Here is a 19,820-nt window from a genome sequence, read left to right on the forward strand (position 1 = left end):
CTTCACAGAAAACACTTATCACAGACTATCTTTACTTGTGGGCAGTGACTGAGTAATATTACTGCTGTTGTCATGATCTTGTATGCTTAATGTCTCTCTTCTTGTGAATGAACAACGTTTCACTCAGATCTGATACCCCAGTGACGGATCACATGACAGAAAAAAGACACTGACATATTTATGACACATTCTCTATTCACACTTATAAAGAGCAATTTTGTCACCTAGCAACCGTCCTCATCCTCATAACCTTCAGAACACTACTTTACATCAGTACTCTGAAAACCTCCTCTCAGAGCAATACATCTCAACAGTTTTATAGGCCAAGAGATGAATTCATTACAACCAAACTGTGGCATTCCTTCTTCTGTGGAACACAAAAGGAGGATTTTGAAGAACTGCGCTGGTCGCTCTTTTCCATGTGATTACAGTGGAGGGGGACTGATGCTTTCAAGATTTCCAAATGAAACCAAAATCAGCCTAAAAGTGATCTATTGAACCTTCTATTCATCAAAGAATCCAAAAGATGTGTCACAGAGCCACAAAAAGAGCCACAAAAATATTAAGCAGCACAACAGTTGCTGATTAAATGTTCTTGAGCGCCAAATCAGCGAATCAGAATGATCGTTGAAAGATCATGTGACATTGAAAACTGGATTAATAGCTGCTGAAAATTCTGCTTTGCTATCACATGAAAAAAATGTAATGTATTATTATAACATTTATGAAAAATATTTTAAAATATGATGGAGCCTTATTTCAAAATAAATGTTGAGGCTTTTTCCCCCCTCTCAAAAACATAAAAAAGAAACTCTAAAAATCTAAACTAAATTTGTGAAAACTGTTTCTTGGGTTCAGCTTAATCAGTCATGATTTGCTGGAGGTGAAGATTATTGCTTAAATTACCTAAAAATTAGCAGTAATCGCTTACTTTACTTTTTCAGTGGAAAAGTAATTTAATTACAGTAACGCGTTACACCCAACACTGACCCGAGCACGTGACATTTAATATAAACAGCTCGATTAATTCTGTGTTCTTCTACCAAAACCTTTTGTTTATCAGATAGCCTCTGACCAGGTGACAAGGGGCACGTTTGAGCAGCCTCGTAGCTCTTTAGCATTCTGCAAGAAGAATGATTCTGATCCAGGAGTCAATGAAAATGAGTAAATGTCACAGACACCCTTGTACACACACACACACATGCGCACACACACACACACATAATCCATAGAAGTCTTTAGGTTAATTAAGTCTTGAGGAGTTTGATATTTTTAGACATTTAATTAACCAAAAACGCCAGAGGACAGACACAATCTGTGGTGTAAAACTCTTGATAAATCACTAAAATTCGAGTTCCCAGTATGGATGGCCCGTATGACTATATAATGTGTGACAGTGGAAACTTATTAACTGATGAAGATTATGCTATACACTTTATACAAAAGTAGTTTAGACATTATTTTCACACAATGGGAGTAGCAAAGAAATATGAAATTCATATGAAATTATAAAGCTGGCTGTGCCCCACTGGTATGATGAATGCAACAAAATGCCCCACTATTGTTTTTCCCAAAATAACCACAAGATTAAATCAAGATCATTTTTTTAATGTAACTATGAATTACGTTGACAGGGGTGATGTTGAAGTTTTCACCAAGAAGCTTACACAGTATTTCACAGTAAATTATCTAATTTTCAGCAGTAAAGGAAAAAAGTTTTTAAAGCTTGTTGTTTTGTAGAACATCACAGTTATGTGATATGAGAAAAGCAGGATCTTTAGATAGTGAGTACATGTTATTTATATTATTATACTTTTTTTTTTTTAACTTATTCTGTGGTGTAAAACTCCCCCAGTGGGCAATGAGCAATTACTGTAGTTAGTCTGTTCATCAAATCCTTTGTTTTCCCATCAAATATATTCTTATTAGTTAGTTTCTTAGTTATTATTAATTAGTTCTAAAATATTTAGATATTATATACAAAATACCTCAAGTTAGCATCAGGTAGCTAGTTAGCTAGCCAGCCAGATGTCATATCAGCTAATAAAAATGTTTCAAATAGGTAATTATAATTTTGTAAATCATAATTATAGATTACATTATTTTTCATTTTAAGTAAAAACCGATTTTGCTGTAAATGATTAAAGAAAACCAACTAGGGGGCATTTTTTCCCACCCATGGGGTGCTTCGAATCGAATAACATGAAAACTGTGGACATTTGTCATACTTTGTTTATAATTTGAGTCATTGTCACTGAAACTATGATAACTTTTCTGAACACATTTATCTTTGGTTTAACAGAAAAAAATTACATAGTCCTAAAGGGGTGCATCCCCACTCTATTGTGTAGCCGCCTTAAACATCAGTAAATGTTTTCAGCTTATATAATAGTTAATTTTTGAGTCCCCCAATTGTCCTCAGTGTGAAAAGATGGATCACAAAATCATACAGTCACTGCTGGAAAGGGTTCAAATGTGCAGAAGATGCTGGAAAACTGAAGAATGTGCAGGAGCTGGAGGTTCAAATCCTATGATATATACATATACACATTTATAAAATATACTACACATTATAGTTGTACTGTAAATTGCATAATAATTTTTTTTTTTTACTTTTCTGTAAAAGTTTAAGGTCATTAGGATTTAAATAAATAAATAGTAGATGTTTTATTTATTTATTTTTTTACTTTTTTATATAACTCAATATCTCTATAAGCAACTGATAAGAAGTGTTTATTGAAATTAGTAGCATATTCTGAAGAACCATGTGACAATGAAGACTGGATTAATGACTTCTAAACAATTCAGCTTTGCCATCACTGAAAAAAATGCATTAAAAAAATGTTTAAATAGAAACCATTTATTTCATAATATTTCTGTTTTTATCAAATAAATGCAGTGTTGTTGAACATAAGAAACTTTCAAAAATGTTTAAAATATTTCAAATTGACCCCAAAGCATGAAAAAAGCTTTCCTCATCAGAGTTTGTTTAAAATCACAAAACACAAAATATTACAGTGATGAAAAAAACTAATTCAGAGAAGCACTGAATGTTAATGATGCATGGCATTTTTTTTTCAGTATAAGCTAGTTAAACAAATGAAATATTAAAGCTAATTTACGTGTTTGTTTTTGAACAAGTGTTTGTGATTATCTCCTCTGAAAGTCTAAACATGTTCAAGCTCATTTAGGGGACAAACAACAACACAAATAGCATCTGCTGTCACCAGCATTCCCTTACCCATCTTCACACACACACACACACACGCACACACACACACACAGCTGTGTCTGACCTCTTTAGTTGTCTGACTCTCACATTTTATTGAGTTGTTGTCGAGACGGGGGCTCTTTGTGTCCATATGTGTGTGTGTTTGTGTGTGTGTGTGTGTGTGTGTGTGTGAGAGAGAGAGAGAGAGAGAGAGAGAGAGAGAGAGAGAGAGAGAAAGATAGAGAGAAAGAGAGAGAGAGAGAGAGAGAGAGAGAGAGTGGAAGGAGTTGCTGTTTGGCTCCTTTTGGCTTGTAAACAGTCGTATTAATTGGTTATTAGATTCACCTTCACTGACCTATCAGAAAATCTATTAAAATGCAATCTTCTCTTCTAGTAGCCTTTAGATGCAGGTGAAGAATACAGAGAGAAAGAGCAAGGTGGAATCATAATGAGAAGGGTAAACTCTGTGCAAGAGTGTGAAAGTTTGAGGTTAGACAATGCAGGGCTCAGCTGGAGAGGTCTGTTCATTTAAAACTCCCATGATCCTTTATCATTCAGGGAGTGAATATTTCTGATGTTCACAGTGCAGTGGACTAGTCCCAGCAATGTTTGCCAACATCTATTGAAATGTCAAAGTCATAATGTTTGAATACTTCATTCCTGACTTTCAGTGCTGCTCTTAAGGACATTCAGATGAAGTTGAGAGAAGTTCAGTTTTATGTAAATGGTATGTGATATGGCGGCTACCGATGGGACTGAAAATACTAAATTACACATCATCTGTCTCCTCTTGTAGTTGAGTTTAGGAAATACACTGAAGACGTAATATTATGAGCAAATGCACCTCTTTACATGATTATGTCTCTGCCCACATGCAGGAGGATTATCAAACATTAGGCATGAAAAACATATTCAGTTTTTTTGTGCTTCATTAAATATACAGCTGTTTTACTCAAGATGCCTTCAATGGAGCTACCAAAGATGAGCCTGACCAATGTCTACTGCATAAGCATGGAATGTTTTCCTGTTTGTTTATTGATTTATTTATTGCCAAACACCCTATTGGCTTGGAATTTGCTTGGTGAGCTCATCAACATACATTCAAATACATACATATATACGTACATACATGCACATTTTTGTTTGTGTTGTTTATTCATGCAACATTCATCATAAAGCCAATTGTCATCGTCCCAAGTTAGTTAGGACTTAGGAGCATTCATCTTCTTCATGATATGATGTATTAAGCACTGCTGCGATTTATATACAAACAAATTACCATTCAGAATGCACATTTTTAGTAGGAATGACATCTTATTTTTTACAAGCAATACATCTAATTTGTGAGTAGATTTTCAAAAGTTTGCCAGTAACACAACCCGACAGCAATGTTAAGGGATTCGGCAGTGGAAACACCAACTATTTCAGTAAATCTGAAAATGTTATTTATTCTTCTGATGGCAAAGCAGAATTTTTAGCAGCCATTACTTCAGGCTTCATTGTTCAGGTAACATATTATTGTTATCAATGTTGAAAGCTGTTTAAAAAAATTTAAGGAAACCATACAATTTTCAGGAATCTCTGATAAATACATGAATAGAATCTCTGATGAAAAGAACAACATTTATTTGAAAAAGAAGTCTTTACTGTCACTTTTGATCAATTTGATTCATCTCTGCTGTGTAGGGATATGCTGGTATCAAATTTTCATGTTGCGATTAATTGCTAATGCTTTTATCACCATATACGGAATTATACCGATATTAAAATTTAGTTGGCCATAATACAGTATAACAGGTTTAATAACTTTTTTTCTTATAACAAAAATAACTGAATATTTAAATACAATAAATCAATACAGAAAAGTATATACTGTAAAGTTAAACGTTTTACACAGATTAAAGTGCAAAATAACTATAAAGACCAGTCGGTATCACTTTACAATAAGACCTCATTAATTAACCATTAACATTCACCATGAGCAATAGCTACATTTGGTACAGAAGTTATTCATCTTTATTTAAAAAATACAAGTCTTAGTTCATGTTAGTTCATTAAATAACACAGTTGCAACTTTTGATTTTAACAATGTGTTATTAAATATTGGAATACCTAAGATTAATGAATGATAAGAAGAATATTTCAATGGCAGTTTATGTTAACAAATGAATTACTGTATCTAATGTTAACTTATGAAGCTGTGTGAACGAACAATAAAGAATCAAAACACTTTCAAACAATATCTAAGGCATGTAGTAGTCCAGATTACAAGTTTGTAAATGAATAGCCTATTAAGTCTAAATATTTAAGTATTTGGCGCTGTGATGAACACCATAGCGAATACACAAATCTGAATGGCTATTCAAATTATTTAATACGTTTTAGAAAGTAGTGCAGCTGCTTTATTTATGGGGTTTCTATGGTAATATTGTATTTTCTTCAGTTTAGCGCCATCTGCTGTCAGAGAGTGAAAGTGCTTTCATTCATCACGTCTCTCACGTGTACTCATACATGCCTGTTTACATCAGAGTGCACACTCTTTAAAGCAGCATACAGCGGTGTTGTGCATTTTGACCAGTTGAGACCAGTAAAAGTATTCTTAAAATGCATTACAAATTCGGAATAATTTGTAATGTATAATTATTCATGGTATTTAGAAGTGCCCACAATAACAATATTGTGCATATTCATTACCGTGATATATCGCATTACCGAATACCGGCACGTCTACTGATATGCAAAAAAGAAAAAAGAAAAAAAAGAAACAAAGAAAAAAAAAGATAATACTTACTAACCCCAACACAGTGTGCATCTTGAAATATCCATATTTTACTAAACCCAATGGTTTTTTTAAGCATTTGACTAAGCCTTCCAACTAAACACATGGGTTTTTTAAACAAGAAACAGCTTAAAACAAGAAAAAGAGAAGAAAAGCCATTTTCTCGCTTAAAACAAGACAATTTGCCATTTGAGTTTTAAGAATATTTGCATTTTGCTAGAACACAAGATGATGAAATACTGATGAAAAAAATGATTTTCTTTTTTGCAGCATGTGTGAATGGGCCATTACACTTTAATCAGGATTGGCCTTGAGCTGTAGGACACCTCGTTGTGATTGATATCATCATAAAGTCATGCCGAAATGTTTAAAATAGTTACATCAGACAGTGAAATCAGTTGCTACGTTTACATGCATTTTAATACAGCATCCATAATCCGAAAGATAGCTCATAAGAAATGAAAAGTCTTAATATAAACTCCTAATAGGAGAAAAATTATCTGATTAAGCTTGAAAGAGGTGGAGCAGATCTGCCAGTTTAAAGTAAGTGATCTGCAGAAAAACTTTTTCAACCAACACAAATCAAGCAACTTAATTCTCAAAGATATTTTATATAAACATAAATAGTATAGAAGGAAGTAGCATTTAAAATCCACTTGAAACCACTTTCAAATTTTAGGAGCCAGTTTGAACTCTTTTGCTATCCATCACAGCACTGAGGCTTCTGCCCACAATGAAGTGAGCCACTGTGCTCCTCATAACATGATCAATGATTTATGTAAGAAGTGTTGAAATGTGGAGGAAACCCTTGCCAAAAGTCATCTCATAAACCATTTAGCATTGATTTTGATCCAAATCACAATCTCAGCTAATGATTCAATCTATTCACCATGGTGACCGCCATGATGAACACACACTAAAAATAGCTGCTTTATTGCTATCACACAGCTCAGGACACCGGACCATCAGAGTGAAGGGGCGCACGTCCCTCCCGGAGAGTTTGCGTCACTGCGGGCTGCATTGATAACAGCAGCCAAAAATAGCACCAGCGTGATAGACGGCACAGACTATTTTTTGTTGGGGTTGAGAGAACCTATTAAATGCCTGACCCAGAGATGCATCACAGTCATTGACTGCGGGCCGTTTTCTGTCCTTTTCTGCAGGCTGATGTTTTATCCATTTGGACATATTTGAAATACTAAGCTAATTGCTGTACTTAGAAAGACAGACGGAAAGAGGCTGCTTTCATCCCTCAGTAAAAGTCTACATATTTGTCAAAGATCCATTTGAGCTGAAATTAGAATTAGCAGTTATTACTGACCAAAAAAAACCCCACTGGCCTTTTAAAAAAATGGATGCTGAAAGTAGTTTTGCACTTTTCGTTGAAAGAAAAATGGGTTTGTTTTGTAAGTTAAAAGAGGATTTTGCATCTTGTGTGACCTGTAAAGGTACAATTCTTAGTGGGCAAAGACACAATCCTATAGCAAGCTTTCCCACAATGTTGTTATAAAGATAAATTAAATCTAGAGGAGGCATATGGACTTCAGGATGTCCAGGTACTACCACAGTGACACCTTCTGTACCTTTTACACAATATTAACCTCACTGACCACTGACAGTATCAGCTTAACAGTAGCATATTTACTTAAGGATAACTCAGGCATATTCATCTCCTATCATTGCCATTGCCAAAATATACAGAGGGTATAGCTCAGTATTGTCTAAGTTGACTGAGTGGTACCCGAATGAGGTCTCCAAAAGCCTCTAAAATGTAAAACTTAATATTGATTGAGATTCTCTTTCTCTCTGGATTCTTTCTTTCCCTGAGGAAACACTCAGATCCATCCATTCATTAATTATCTCAATGGGGCCATCAGCCTCGCTGCTTCTGCTGTGCTATTGCATAAGTCCAGGACTGGTGGAGGCTGCTGTGTCAGCAGATGTTTACTAAGGGTGTTTTTTTTTCATTGTACCTCCTGATCTAACTGCTTGAGTCAGACATCTGCAATACAAACTAGCTCTGACAGACCAGCATACGTTGTCTTTTGGATGCTAGCCTATTTTGAGATGTTGCTCTCTACACCTGGCTCCTTAACTAGCCAGTAAAGCTATGTTGGTCAAACAGCTTCGAATTAAAATAAGAATACAGCATTATCTTAATATAAAGAGTGGCTGAAACAACAATCATATTCCAAAATGGGATGAATTAACTGAATCAGTATCACTGTCTTCTTTAACGTTGGCCTAGTGCTATTAAAAAGATGCCATGGGCATGTTCTAAAACACAGTGATGACCCCATCAGGACAAGTATTTGCATAGTAGCTGTACTTTGTGATAGATATGTGATTCATTTCAGCAATTTTGGAAACTGATTGCAGTTTGCTACAATGCTAACCTGTGATAATTCAGCATCCATATTTAGGATAAAGGGGCCTAATTGTAAATATGGACTAGAAAACAGCAAGTAGCTATTTTCAGTGGTCTGACAGCACCATGAATAATGCATTCCGACGAAATGCAATGCATTTGGAAAATCACACGTTAGCACAGAAAGATCAATGCTAATCAATATGACTCATTGTTTGCAATAATTCCGTACATAAAAAACAGGAACTAACTGGTCTAGTCGGAGTGACAGGACCAATAAATCCGCCTCTTAATTTAGCACATTAGCATCTCACAACAACACGCCCACACACACACACACACACACACATATTTCAATCGGGCTATATTCTCCACTAGCGTAAACAACATATTCCCACCTTTGTAACAACCCTTCCAGTGGACTATTACTTTTGACTCTTTTGGGAACCCTCTGAATCCTAAACAACAATCTACAGGCACCAATAAGCCTTGGATCAGAAAGCAGCCATACAGAGGTTTGTTTTGAAAATGAATAGCACAACTTCATATTTACTCCTCTCACAAACACAGACATCCAAAAATCTCTTCTTACAGCTGTAGTTCTCAACTTTTTTGACTGAAAGGCCTCACGTTGTCCACAAAGATAATTCTGATTTTATGGATACGGATTAAGGATAAGAATTTTCAAAACAACAATATGAATTTACTACCATATGAATATTTTCGGCTAAAATACAGAAATGTGCTGTATATTCAAAAAAGATTTTAATAAGCATGTCTCTTCCACGTCTAGAAAGGAATTTATAATTAGGATACTGTATATATTTGGTATATTTTCTGTACATTTTCAGTTGTACAAAGTTGCATTTTAGTTTATTTTAAGTCATCTTGACATCCTTATGGAAGTCTGTTGAGGCCCAATGGTTGAGAACTACTATCTTACAGCACAGCATCACCAGCAATCAAGGTCTTCGTGAATGATATCTCACCTGCAAATAATTACAAGGCCTCATGGAGGACTTCAGATCTTGAGGCATGGTTGGTTTCTCCAGGTTGAGGGAAGATTTGCGGTAGGCTTCTTTAGCTTGGCTGACCGTCAGGGTTGACCACGAGCTGCGCTTCATAAATTTGCCCTCGGGGGCCATAGCGATGCTCTCGCACGCTGAACATTTCACATCGTTGTTGCTCTTAGAGGTCTTGAGCGAAAGGTCGCCAAAGTGCCCATGGCCTGTGTCCGGGTAACAGTGAGTGATATGATCTCCGTGGTGGCGACTCATGATGCTGGGAGTCCGGTAGGTGCTGTCGCTGTCCAGGTTGTCGTCAGAACTCCACCAGCCTGCTATCCCTGAGCGTTGCTTGGAGTCTGACTTGCGTTCTTTGCTCTTACTCCGTTTGCTGTGTTTGTGGTTCCCATGGTGGTGTCCGTGATGGTGGTGGTGGTGGTGTCCGCTGTCTGAGCGAGAGTCTCCCTTGGTGCCGTTCATCTTGGATGACCCCTCCAGCGAGTGGGACTTGGTGAAGAGCTTCTGGACGGAGTGCACCAGGTGGCGGATGCGCCCAGGACTCTCGTTGCGCTGCTCGCTGCTTGTGGTGGTTGCAGACGTGCGCTGGTACTGCAGCGTGTGAAACCCGTCTCTGTGAATTGGCAACTGCTTCTCGAACTGGTCCAATAGGTTCGCAGGAATACGATTCATCTTCCCAGACCCGCCACCCCCACCGCCAACACTGACCCCTCCACTGCCGCCGCCACCGTGAGAAGTGGAGCTGTCGTCTCTCGAGCCGTCGTGGTGTGAACTGTAGTGCATTCTGGGAAAGGTGCTGCTGGAAACGTGGTCAGATGCCATAGAAACGGGCATTACCATGCACTCTGAGTGGATGGAGCTGCGGGGTGAGCAGCGGTGTGGATCCAGAGGGCAGCTCTCAGTCGGACTAAGCAGATAGGAAGAGCGGGAATCGGGGCCGACATGCTGCAAGGGGTCAAGGGACTGATCGCAGTCTGGCAGCCCACAGGTGTGTCCTGATGTGAAGGTGAGCTGAGGACGACCGCTTGATAAACCTTTCATATTCCTGGGAGGGGAGGGGTAGCTGTCTTCATCGAAGTACAGCGGTGGAGACCATGAATCTAGCTGATCTATGAAAGACAAAGAGAGGAAAAGAGAACGGAGAGGATTAGTGAGATTGATTGCTTTTACTTTGGCATTCAGAATCAGTTTAGGCCTTGTTCATTCTTTCTGCAAACTATATTTTGTGACATTTTCCCCATGGGCATGTAGGAATTGCTAATAAGGATGTTTGCAAAACAGTCTGGTAGGATTCAAACTGATTACAAAATCGCTGGCGTTTTCATGAATTCAAGCAATCATGTGGCAGCCTTGTGGAAAACACGACACTTCAATTCATGAATGGAATAAAATCATGTTGTCCGGACAAAGGCATGTCTCATAGCCCTCTGCCGATCTTCCCCATCTGGTCCTGCCAGGCCTTATGAGGACAGAGTTGCAAGCCTTGCCATTTGTCCAATGCAAAGTAAAATAATAGCCTATCATTTCGGAACCGCTGGGCCATCCGTCAAAGCCGGCTCCGGAAAGAGAGGGAGCACTTCGAGGTGCTTCAGGAGTTGTCCTTGAGAGACACTGCTCAGAGATTAAAACCACATTCACTGTGATCTTTCATCACAGCCACATATGTGCAGCCTGCCGCTAACTTCATCACAGCTAGGGCTTGGAAATGCTGTTTTTCACATCCAGCCGTTTGCCCTTTCTGACATAACTATTTCATGCTGCTGGATCATATGTCATTTCACACAGGTGATTAATGGGAATTTTCATGTGGTGAAAGTACAGGGTAATGCATATTAAAATAAAGGTCATTTTTCAATTGCCAGTGAGAGAAAAAAATGCACAGAACATGTTAGTTTTAATGAGTTTTTCCGTGTCAAAAGTGAAGTCTTGGTAACTCCAAGGTATTATTAACAATTTTAAAGTTGTCTTTCACATCCAAGTGAAAGCACATCATTTGACAAATATTCATATTTTGAGAAAGTATGCATTTGTAGTGTATTTAAACTACTATTTCATCTAAGATGAAGTTGTAATATATGTATATATATATTTAATTAATTTATAATTAATCGCGATATGTTGCATCATGTGATATGTGTTATGGCCAGTATTACTCTGTTAAGACATTTTTACATACCAAATAAATAAATCATATTTGAGTTGATTATAAACAGAGAATTGCTACAATGGCATCAGTGGCTATAAACTTTGGTATGTAGTTGCAAGCTGTCAGTATATAAGAAAATGACAAATTACTGAGTGCACACTTGCGTCTGTGGTCAAAGGTTTGGAGTCAGTAAGCACCAATTCAGCACATTAGAATGATTTCTGAAGGATCACGTGACACTGGCTGCTGAAAATTCAGCTTTGCCATAACAAGAATACATTTTTATTACATTTTAAAATATAGTAAATTTAAATAGATTTTTATATTGATTTTAAATTGTAATAACATTTCACAGTATGACTGTTTCACTGTATTTTTGATCAACTAAATGCAGCATTGAGCACAATTGACAATTGAAAAAACACACAGGGCCCAGAAAAGAGGAAAGCACATTTATCTGATTTACACTGGCAGCAAAGAGCTGGACTGAAGACAAACGCAAAAACATCTTTGTGTGAATTTGGAAAGCAACCAATTCAAAACCCTCCCTAGTGTTAAATTAGAGCACAAACAGAGTACTGACCCATAAGGAGATCTTTAGCTCAGGTCAGCACACACCATAATGATGCCCAAGTCCATCTTGATTGAAGAGGACCTGAAGGAGAATGTCAAGCTTGTTTATTCTGAGCATGCGGAAGAATATTCTAGAGTGATAGCGAATCACAAAGAGGCACTTCATTAAAATTAAACTTTGTGAGAGACTGAACAACACAGAGAATCACATTAAACATTAAAGCACATTCAGAACAAACGGTCCAATTTGGATTACGTCTGTAAACACCGGCCAATACAAGCAGTTGATTACGTTCTTTCAAAGGTTAAAAGCAAGGATCTTTCACGAAATCAGGGTTGTTCATCAGAAAATCGAAGAGATGCAATTGTGTCCTTAACCCCCAGAAGGCTCTGGAATAAACCACAATGTTACATTTCTGAATCTAAGGGGACGGGTGAAACTGACAAGGCCAGAATGGTTCTGTTCTCATCGGAGATGTAATAGTCTTACAGCAGCCTGTTGTTGCTTATTTCTCCTTCATCCAAATCCAACACAACTGCAGCAAAATATCTGGAGACAACAACAGAGGAGAAGCACAGATTGCAGACTGAAATTAAAAGCTTTATCTTTTACACTTAGCTTTTAAAACAGACAACAGAGCGTTTCTAAACCTAGTCAACAGTGCTTTTCTAAACCCAGTGGACTAAATCAGCCACAAGAATATCACCTTGAGAGAAGCAGATGCTCCCTAATTCACTGCAGAGAGCAGAGAAACTTGCACTATATCAATTCAGCTGCTGAGTCACAACATATGTGACCCTGGACCACAAAACCAGTCTTAAGTCGCTCGGGTATATTTGTAGCAATAGTCAAAAATACATTGTATAGGTCAGAATTATAGCTTTTTCTTTTATACCAAAAATCATTAGGATATTAAGTAAAGATCATGTTCCATGCATATATTTAGCAAATTTCCTACCCTAAATATATAAAAACTTCATTTTTGATTAGAAATATGCATTGCTGAGAACTAATTTGGACAAATTTAAAGGCATTTTTCTCAGTATTTTGATTTTTTTGCACCCTCAGATTCCACATATTCAAATAGTTGTATCTCGGCCAAATATTGTCCTATCCTAACAAACTATATATCAATGGAAGGCATATTTACTCAGCTTTCAGCTGATGTATAAATCTCAATTTCGAAAAATTGACATTTAAAGACATTTATACAGGTATAAATACAGGTATGCCATGAATTTTGTTTTATCTTGCCTGAATTTCAAACATATTAGGCAAGAAGAAAATTACAAAAATAATTTTTTAATGTATTTATAACAACTTAACAGTATGTAACATGGTTTATGTAAAGTCATATATGACCAAAAGTAGTTTATTCAGTAATCACTCTGACTTATTCAGTCATTTTAATCAATTCATTACAAAAGAACCAACTCGTAAGAGTCATTTGTATATGGATCTGACTTCACTGGTGGCTTGGCATATTTGCTGGTTGAACCTTACAAATAAAACCCAAACAATTTTCAATAGCGTGAATTTCAGTGTAACTGGCTGCTGCATATTTAAAAACAATATTTATTGGGGTTAACTGTTCATTTGTTTGAAAATAAGGTCTGTATTTCATTGGTCTCCATCCTGTGGTGGATGGAGAGGGCCTTTGGTGTAAGTACGTGTTCAGAGGAGGTCATCTGAGGCCCTAGAGATTTGTGTGAGTGTTATGGCACTGCTCACCAATGCTCTACAGCCTGAAGCACTTCCTGTCACCTCATCTCATGATTTCAGTATTCATACCCTGGACCTTCCCTGCTGAATAAATACGGCTCACTGCAACATCCTGCATACTAACAGCATGAGTGCAATCAGCTACAGGCGCCGTCATGTCTCTCCTTCTTTCCTTGTCTCTCTGCAGGGGGCAGCAGGTAGAAGCTTTATTTTGCTGACTCTGTCGCTACAGCAGTGCTATTGAAGACTAATTATTCATCCGCCACATTAGCACCAGAGAAAGGTGGCAGTGAGACCTGATGGAACTGCTAAACTACACCATGACATCAGCTCTGACAAACTAGTGAGCAGCTTCCTAATCATCACCCATCCGAAAATATAAGTCTCTTAAGTCTCGCCTTAGATGTCAGCATCAGTAATAATGAGCATAAAAGACACAAACACACACACTAAATCTATTTATCTTAATCTAAAATTCTATTATATAATATACAAAAGGTTTAAATTATATGAAATTTCTGTATTTAAACTCTTTGTGCGCGCACACACACAGACCGTATATATAATATTCAGAATATAATATTCTGAAATGAATGCTGAAATTCAAATAAAATGTCTATTTTTAAGGAAAAATGTCACAATATTTGTACTGGCATATACTGTATAACTAATTGTATACATCTTGGACCTCATAGCAATGTATTCTGGGATTACATGCAATGCTGCTTTAGAATTAGCCTAAAACCAGATAACATAGGAGACAGAATAATTGTGTGTAAAAAACATACGAAAGCAGGAGATATGGCTCTTTTGTCACTTTAACATGCTTCATTAAGCAGAATGTTCCCGCAATGTTCTACTTTGTTCCAGCTTGACAATTAATCCTCCAATTAATCACCCCCCTAAAAAGTGATTGCCACAGCAGTCCCTTTCTTTTCTCTAACAATCTCTCTTTATTTTATGAACTCACTTTTACAGAGCAAGGACATCGTTCTCACCTACCCATGAGAGAGACAGAGATTCCTGGAGTCTGATAAGCCTAGTGAGTTCCTGTTAAATGCTTATCGTAAAGGAGTGAATTAGCATTGCGGTGACGAGGGCTATTATCTGTGCCTGGTTCTTCTCAGTGTAGTAAAACATGCTTATTCCAGCAGTATAAAGTCAAATATTTGGCATAAAGACAGGTTGAACGGAAAGATGATAAAAGAGTTTAACAAACTATACTTTTAATTGGTTAGATCATTTGCTGAATAAATATTGTAAAAGATTTTAAATGTGTCTTTGCAAAATGCAGGGTAGCATTGTATTTCTTTATATTGCTGCAGCAGAATCTGAGAGATGAAATGTGCTTCATAAATCATGACGCTATACCTGCAGCTGGTGGGTACATACAATGAAGCTGGCCTGAAATTGTCTGAACACAGAAGTATGCAGAAAGAACACAGAACAGCTTGCTATAGGAAATCCTTCAGGAGTAACCCGTTTATGTAACATTCAAAGACAGACTCACAGCAAGTCTTTAAAAAAAAGAAAACAGTTCAAATAAAATTTGCAGTTGCCACAGTAACTGGTACTTAATGTGTCTTCAGCTGTGTCATGTGACAGAAACAATTTTAGATCTTTGCAGAAATGCTTTCAATTTATGAAGTATTTAAGAACACGGCGGTAGTGAAGTCAGAACCCAAAAGAGTCATGTTTTACAGCTTCATGAACGGCACCTATTGTACCACATTGCATATTAGTTTCAACCCAAAAATTAAAAAACATGCAAAGACTCCCCATCTCAGCTGCTTCTTTACTGAATCTTAATATTAAACAATCAAGTCACAATACCACAGTTGAGGAAACCCTATGAGATCTAATTCCCAATAGTAATTGACATGAAAATTAACTTGTTAACATATCCTAATCATGCAAGAAAACTATACATATTGCTAAAATAAAAATTAAAGCTCTGAAAAAGTAACTTATTATGTGTCAGACCTTTTTAGGACCATGGACAGCTCCTTTACATTTAAGCTCTTTTTCACAACCACCACTTCAAATTGATATTGAACATAATTCAATTACAGTACAGAGTTCTCCAGCCGTACAAAATGTCCAAGTATTATCAGTTTCTATTCACCACAGACCCTGTTTTACTTAAAAACCCTTGAGATCATGGCTGCAACAATCTTCAGACTGGAATGAAGAACATTTAAGGCTGTTCACTCCAAGAATTATTATCTATAGCAATATACAAACGTATTGTCCGCACACCGATGTAATTGCTCCATAAAAATGTATTGCTGCAATGTTTCGATCATCAGGTCTCCGTCAGGCACTGACAAACTATATTATCTATTATATTATCTATACTGACAAACTGTATTATCTATCTAATCTATTATACAACTAAACTATCTTCCACACCAATGGAAACAAATGTCTGTTATGAACTTGCACAGTAGTTATGTAGTCTGGTGCTTTAAATGCTTTTACTCTTTAAAGCCAGATGGATTCTGATTGACTTCTGATTGAAACATTGTTCCAAAAAGTGATTCTAATGATATTGTTTTTCTATGTTGTTATTGTAATAGTGATATAGTGATGTGGACCTGCCTGTTTTCTCAGAATTAGACTGGTTAGCAAAACTTTATAGTTAACAGTTATTGTTGTCATATGGTTCAGGTTTAGAGGATCAATGCACTAATAGCACTGCTGGATGTTTTAATGCATCTAACATTTATAACCAAATTAATAAAGATCAAAAAGAGATTAAGAGATAAACAGCCATATTCTCCATATTGCCAAATTAATATGGTCAAATAAGTACAAAACATCTAGTATGCTACAATGAAATATATTACTGTATATATTGCTTGCAAACCGTTTTATGCCATCAAAATACATGGCTACATTTGACTAGACATGAATGGAGAAAAATATATGCTGTAGTTCCAGCAACTACCAGCAGGGGCGATCTACACCATTTTAATTTGAGAACTTAATCTATTATAAACACAAAAGCTGAGTCCGAAATAAATAAGTAATTACTTCACAACTACAATAAAGAGTATGTTCTATACAGTATGAATGTATGAATATAATCTTGACATACTGCGTTTGCGATGTTGTCATCATCATATGACAAACCAGCATCAGTTGCCTTGCATCACTGGCAGGATCCTCTCCTGTGGCCTCATGGAAGTGCTAAAATTTCCATTGTAGGAAAACTTCAGAATCACACCGGAAATAAAAGGTAATTTGTGTACTTTTTGCCTATTCTTTTACGAGTACTATTAATTCAAACCTACTTTTTTGTCACATACTGCTTTTTACCTACAATATAGTATGCAAGTATGCGGTTTCGGATGCAGCTACATTTTATTGTTGCTGCAGTTGTGCTGAGAAAATAGGTCAAAGGTCAAAGGATCATCGTGCCAGCATCATCTCTGTTTGTGTGCCTGCCGGATTCATGTGCATACTTAAATTCAGACGCACAAACAAAGGTACATACAAGCAAACAACCCACGTACTAACAAGGGTGAACATCCGAAAACAGGCAAAAGTAAACACACACAACATACTATAATAGAGTTTATATTTGTACCTGGAGGTAATGTGAAATCTTGTTAGATTAAATGCCTTGTCTGTTTTACTGCCTGCTTACTGACACAAAGTTCAAGACAACACAATTGACCTTAACCTCAGAATGACACTAAACCAATCACAACAAAGAGAATTCACACCCTAAACCAATCATAATGAAAGCAACTGAACACCAAATCCACAAATGCAAAGAGAGTCTCCAGTACTAAACAAACACAGAGCACAAACTCTGCTCCATCTAAGCTGTGAGAAGGCAAAGGACTGTCAGTACACCGAACTGAATTTATCTGTGTAATTTTAGATTTCTAGATCCAGCAACCTTTTCATAAAGGCTCCCAAAGGGTAAAAACAACCACCATAACACAGAACTGATGATTCACCAAGCACTTTAGGGCAACCTTATGACGCTTCTTTTTAAAATGAATCTTTAATTCATTATTTATTAAAAAAAACAACACACACACACACACACACACACACACACATTTATTAAACCTCAGAGTTGCACACACTCTCTGAAGTGAATGTACTGGTTTTATCTGGTATGTTGTGCTTCCTGCAGAGGAAACGTCTTAACATTGTACTGCTTGCTATACACAAGCAGCTTAGCTGTATTTTCAAGAGGGCTGAAGAAAAGAGCAAAATCCACTTCTACTCAGTTTCAGTGACAACTTTTCTATAACTTTTTACAAGAGAAGGAAAGTCTTTAACAGTTTTCTCAACTCCTAAAAAAACCCCATAACATTTGATTGTCCCTCCAACATAAAAATGTATTAAGCAAAACTAAAACATGACTCTCTATTTCACTAATGACTATTTTAATGGCTTTGCGATGCAAGCATCAAAACTAAATCTGTAAATACATTAATAAGGTACTATTATGAATGTTATTACAGACCGGGCTTAAAATGCAACCCTCAATTACACACAATATGTAACAGGGTCCCTCTAGCCATCAAGGGTCCTTAAAAAGCTTGATAAAAGGTGAAGACCCTGTATTATAAATCTAGTGTGGTTCAGTTGATAATTGACATGCTTGAATGACCACGACTCTAGACGCCCCCACACATGATACAGAAACACATTTATCCAGTGCATCTGTCATTAGCTATCAGTTCGAATGAAGGCCAGATGAAAGGAAAAGGCTGATGAGACTCAGTGAACATCCTCTCAGATTTTGAGAGTGACTATAATGAGGCAGCATCTCACATCTGAATCTTTTCTGACAGTGTGCCTATCTGACTCAGGGTAAATTTACATGTCATTTGCTGACTTTAGTAATTACAAAACATCTGCTGGCCTCTACCAGGCTGATTAAAGTCTCTCTGATGTCATTTTCACCCTCATTTGCATTTTTAACAGCAAGGCCAACTGGAAACCCCATGACCTCACTTCCTGTCTAATTATGATCGCCCTTAAAATTAGTTACTGGCCTTTAATAAAATACTGACTTTAAGTTGGGTGTGTAGACAGTATCAATCTATCTATCTATCTATCTTACTGTTCAAAGTAAGATTTTTGGAAGAAAAAATAATACATTTATTCGGCAAGTATGCATTAAATTAATCAGAAATGAGAGTAAAAACCTATAATTTTTGGGTTTTATTTCAAATAAATGCTATTCTTTTGAACTTTCTCTCCATCAAAGAATATCAAAAAAATGTGTCATGGTTTCCAAAGATATTAAGCAACGAACAGTTTTCAGCATAAATAATAATACATATTTCTTAAACACCAAATCAGAATATTAAAATGATTTTGGAAGGATCATGTGACACTAAAACTGTAGTTATGGCTGCTGAAAAAGTAGCTTTGCCATCAGTAATAGAGTACATTTTCACATATAGAAAACAGTTGTTTTAAAATGTAAAATTTCCCATTATTACAGTTATCATAATATATTTTGATCAAATAAATGCTGACTTGATGAGTAAAAACATTTAAAAAATCTTTCAGGCCTCATGTTTTCTACATACTTTCAAAAGTCCTTCAGGATACAGTTTTGGGTTAAATGTAATTATCTCTATTATAATTAATGACTTGAAATCAATTTCACACAACCAGTATTTAAAACCTATGAAACATTTTTTTGAATTGAACCTTTAAAGTTATATATTGGAACGATCTGATTACTAAATAGCTGCTTATTCATCAAAACTGCTGAAATGGACCTACAGTATGTAGCCCCACACAAACATTGCCTACTGATTGCTGGGGGTGTACTTGAATTACCAACAAATACATTAAACAAGGCTCCCTTCACAGTTACTTTAACATAACTTAATACTTAATTATATTTGTCCTGTCATATTTTATGCTGGGTGAATCTAATTACTTGATGCCAGAACACCCTGCCTTTTTTAGGGCAAGAGCGACAGAAAAGCAGAGAGAGAGACAGCAGTAAAAC

General features: G+C 36.5%; 1 protein-coding gene across 4 annotated transcripts in view; it reads right to left on the reverse strand.

Moving 5' to 3' along the window:
- Positions 1-19,820, reverse strand: part of LOC127976630 (disks large-associated protein 2-like) — a 102,857-nt gene that overhangs the window by 36,520 nt on the left and 46,517 nt on the right. For 2 of the 4 annotated variants that reach the window (XM_052581204.1, XM_052581203.1), the window contains exons 1-2: positions 12,110-12,434; positions 9,348-10,489 (exon numbers count right to left, since the gene is read on the reverse strand). In XM_052581204.1, the coding sequence (XP_052437164.1) occupies positions 9,348-10,489; positions 12,110-12,113 (1,146 nt within the window). In that variant the 5' untranslated portion in view covers positions 12,114-12,434. Of the gene's footprint in view, positions 1-9,347; positions 10,490-12,109; positions 12,435-19,820 lie in introns of those variants that run through there. The other 2 variants (XM_052581206.1, XM_052581205.1) reach the window with 1 other exon arrangement.

This window comes from Carassius gibelio, chromosome B17, assembly GCF_023724105.1.
Source record: "Carassius gibelio isolate Cgi1373 ecotype wild population from Czech Republic chromosome B17, carGib1.2-hapl.c, whole genome shotgun sequence".
Taxonomy (NCBI): Eukaryota; Metazoa; Chordata; class Actinopteri; order Cypriniformes; family Cyprinidae; genus Carassius; species Carassius gibelio.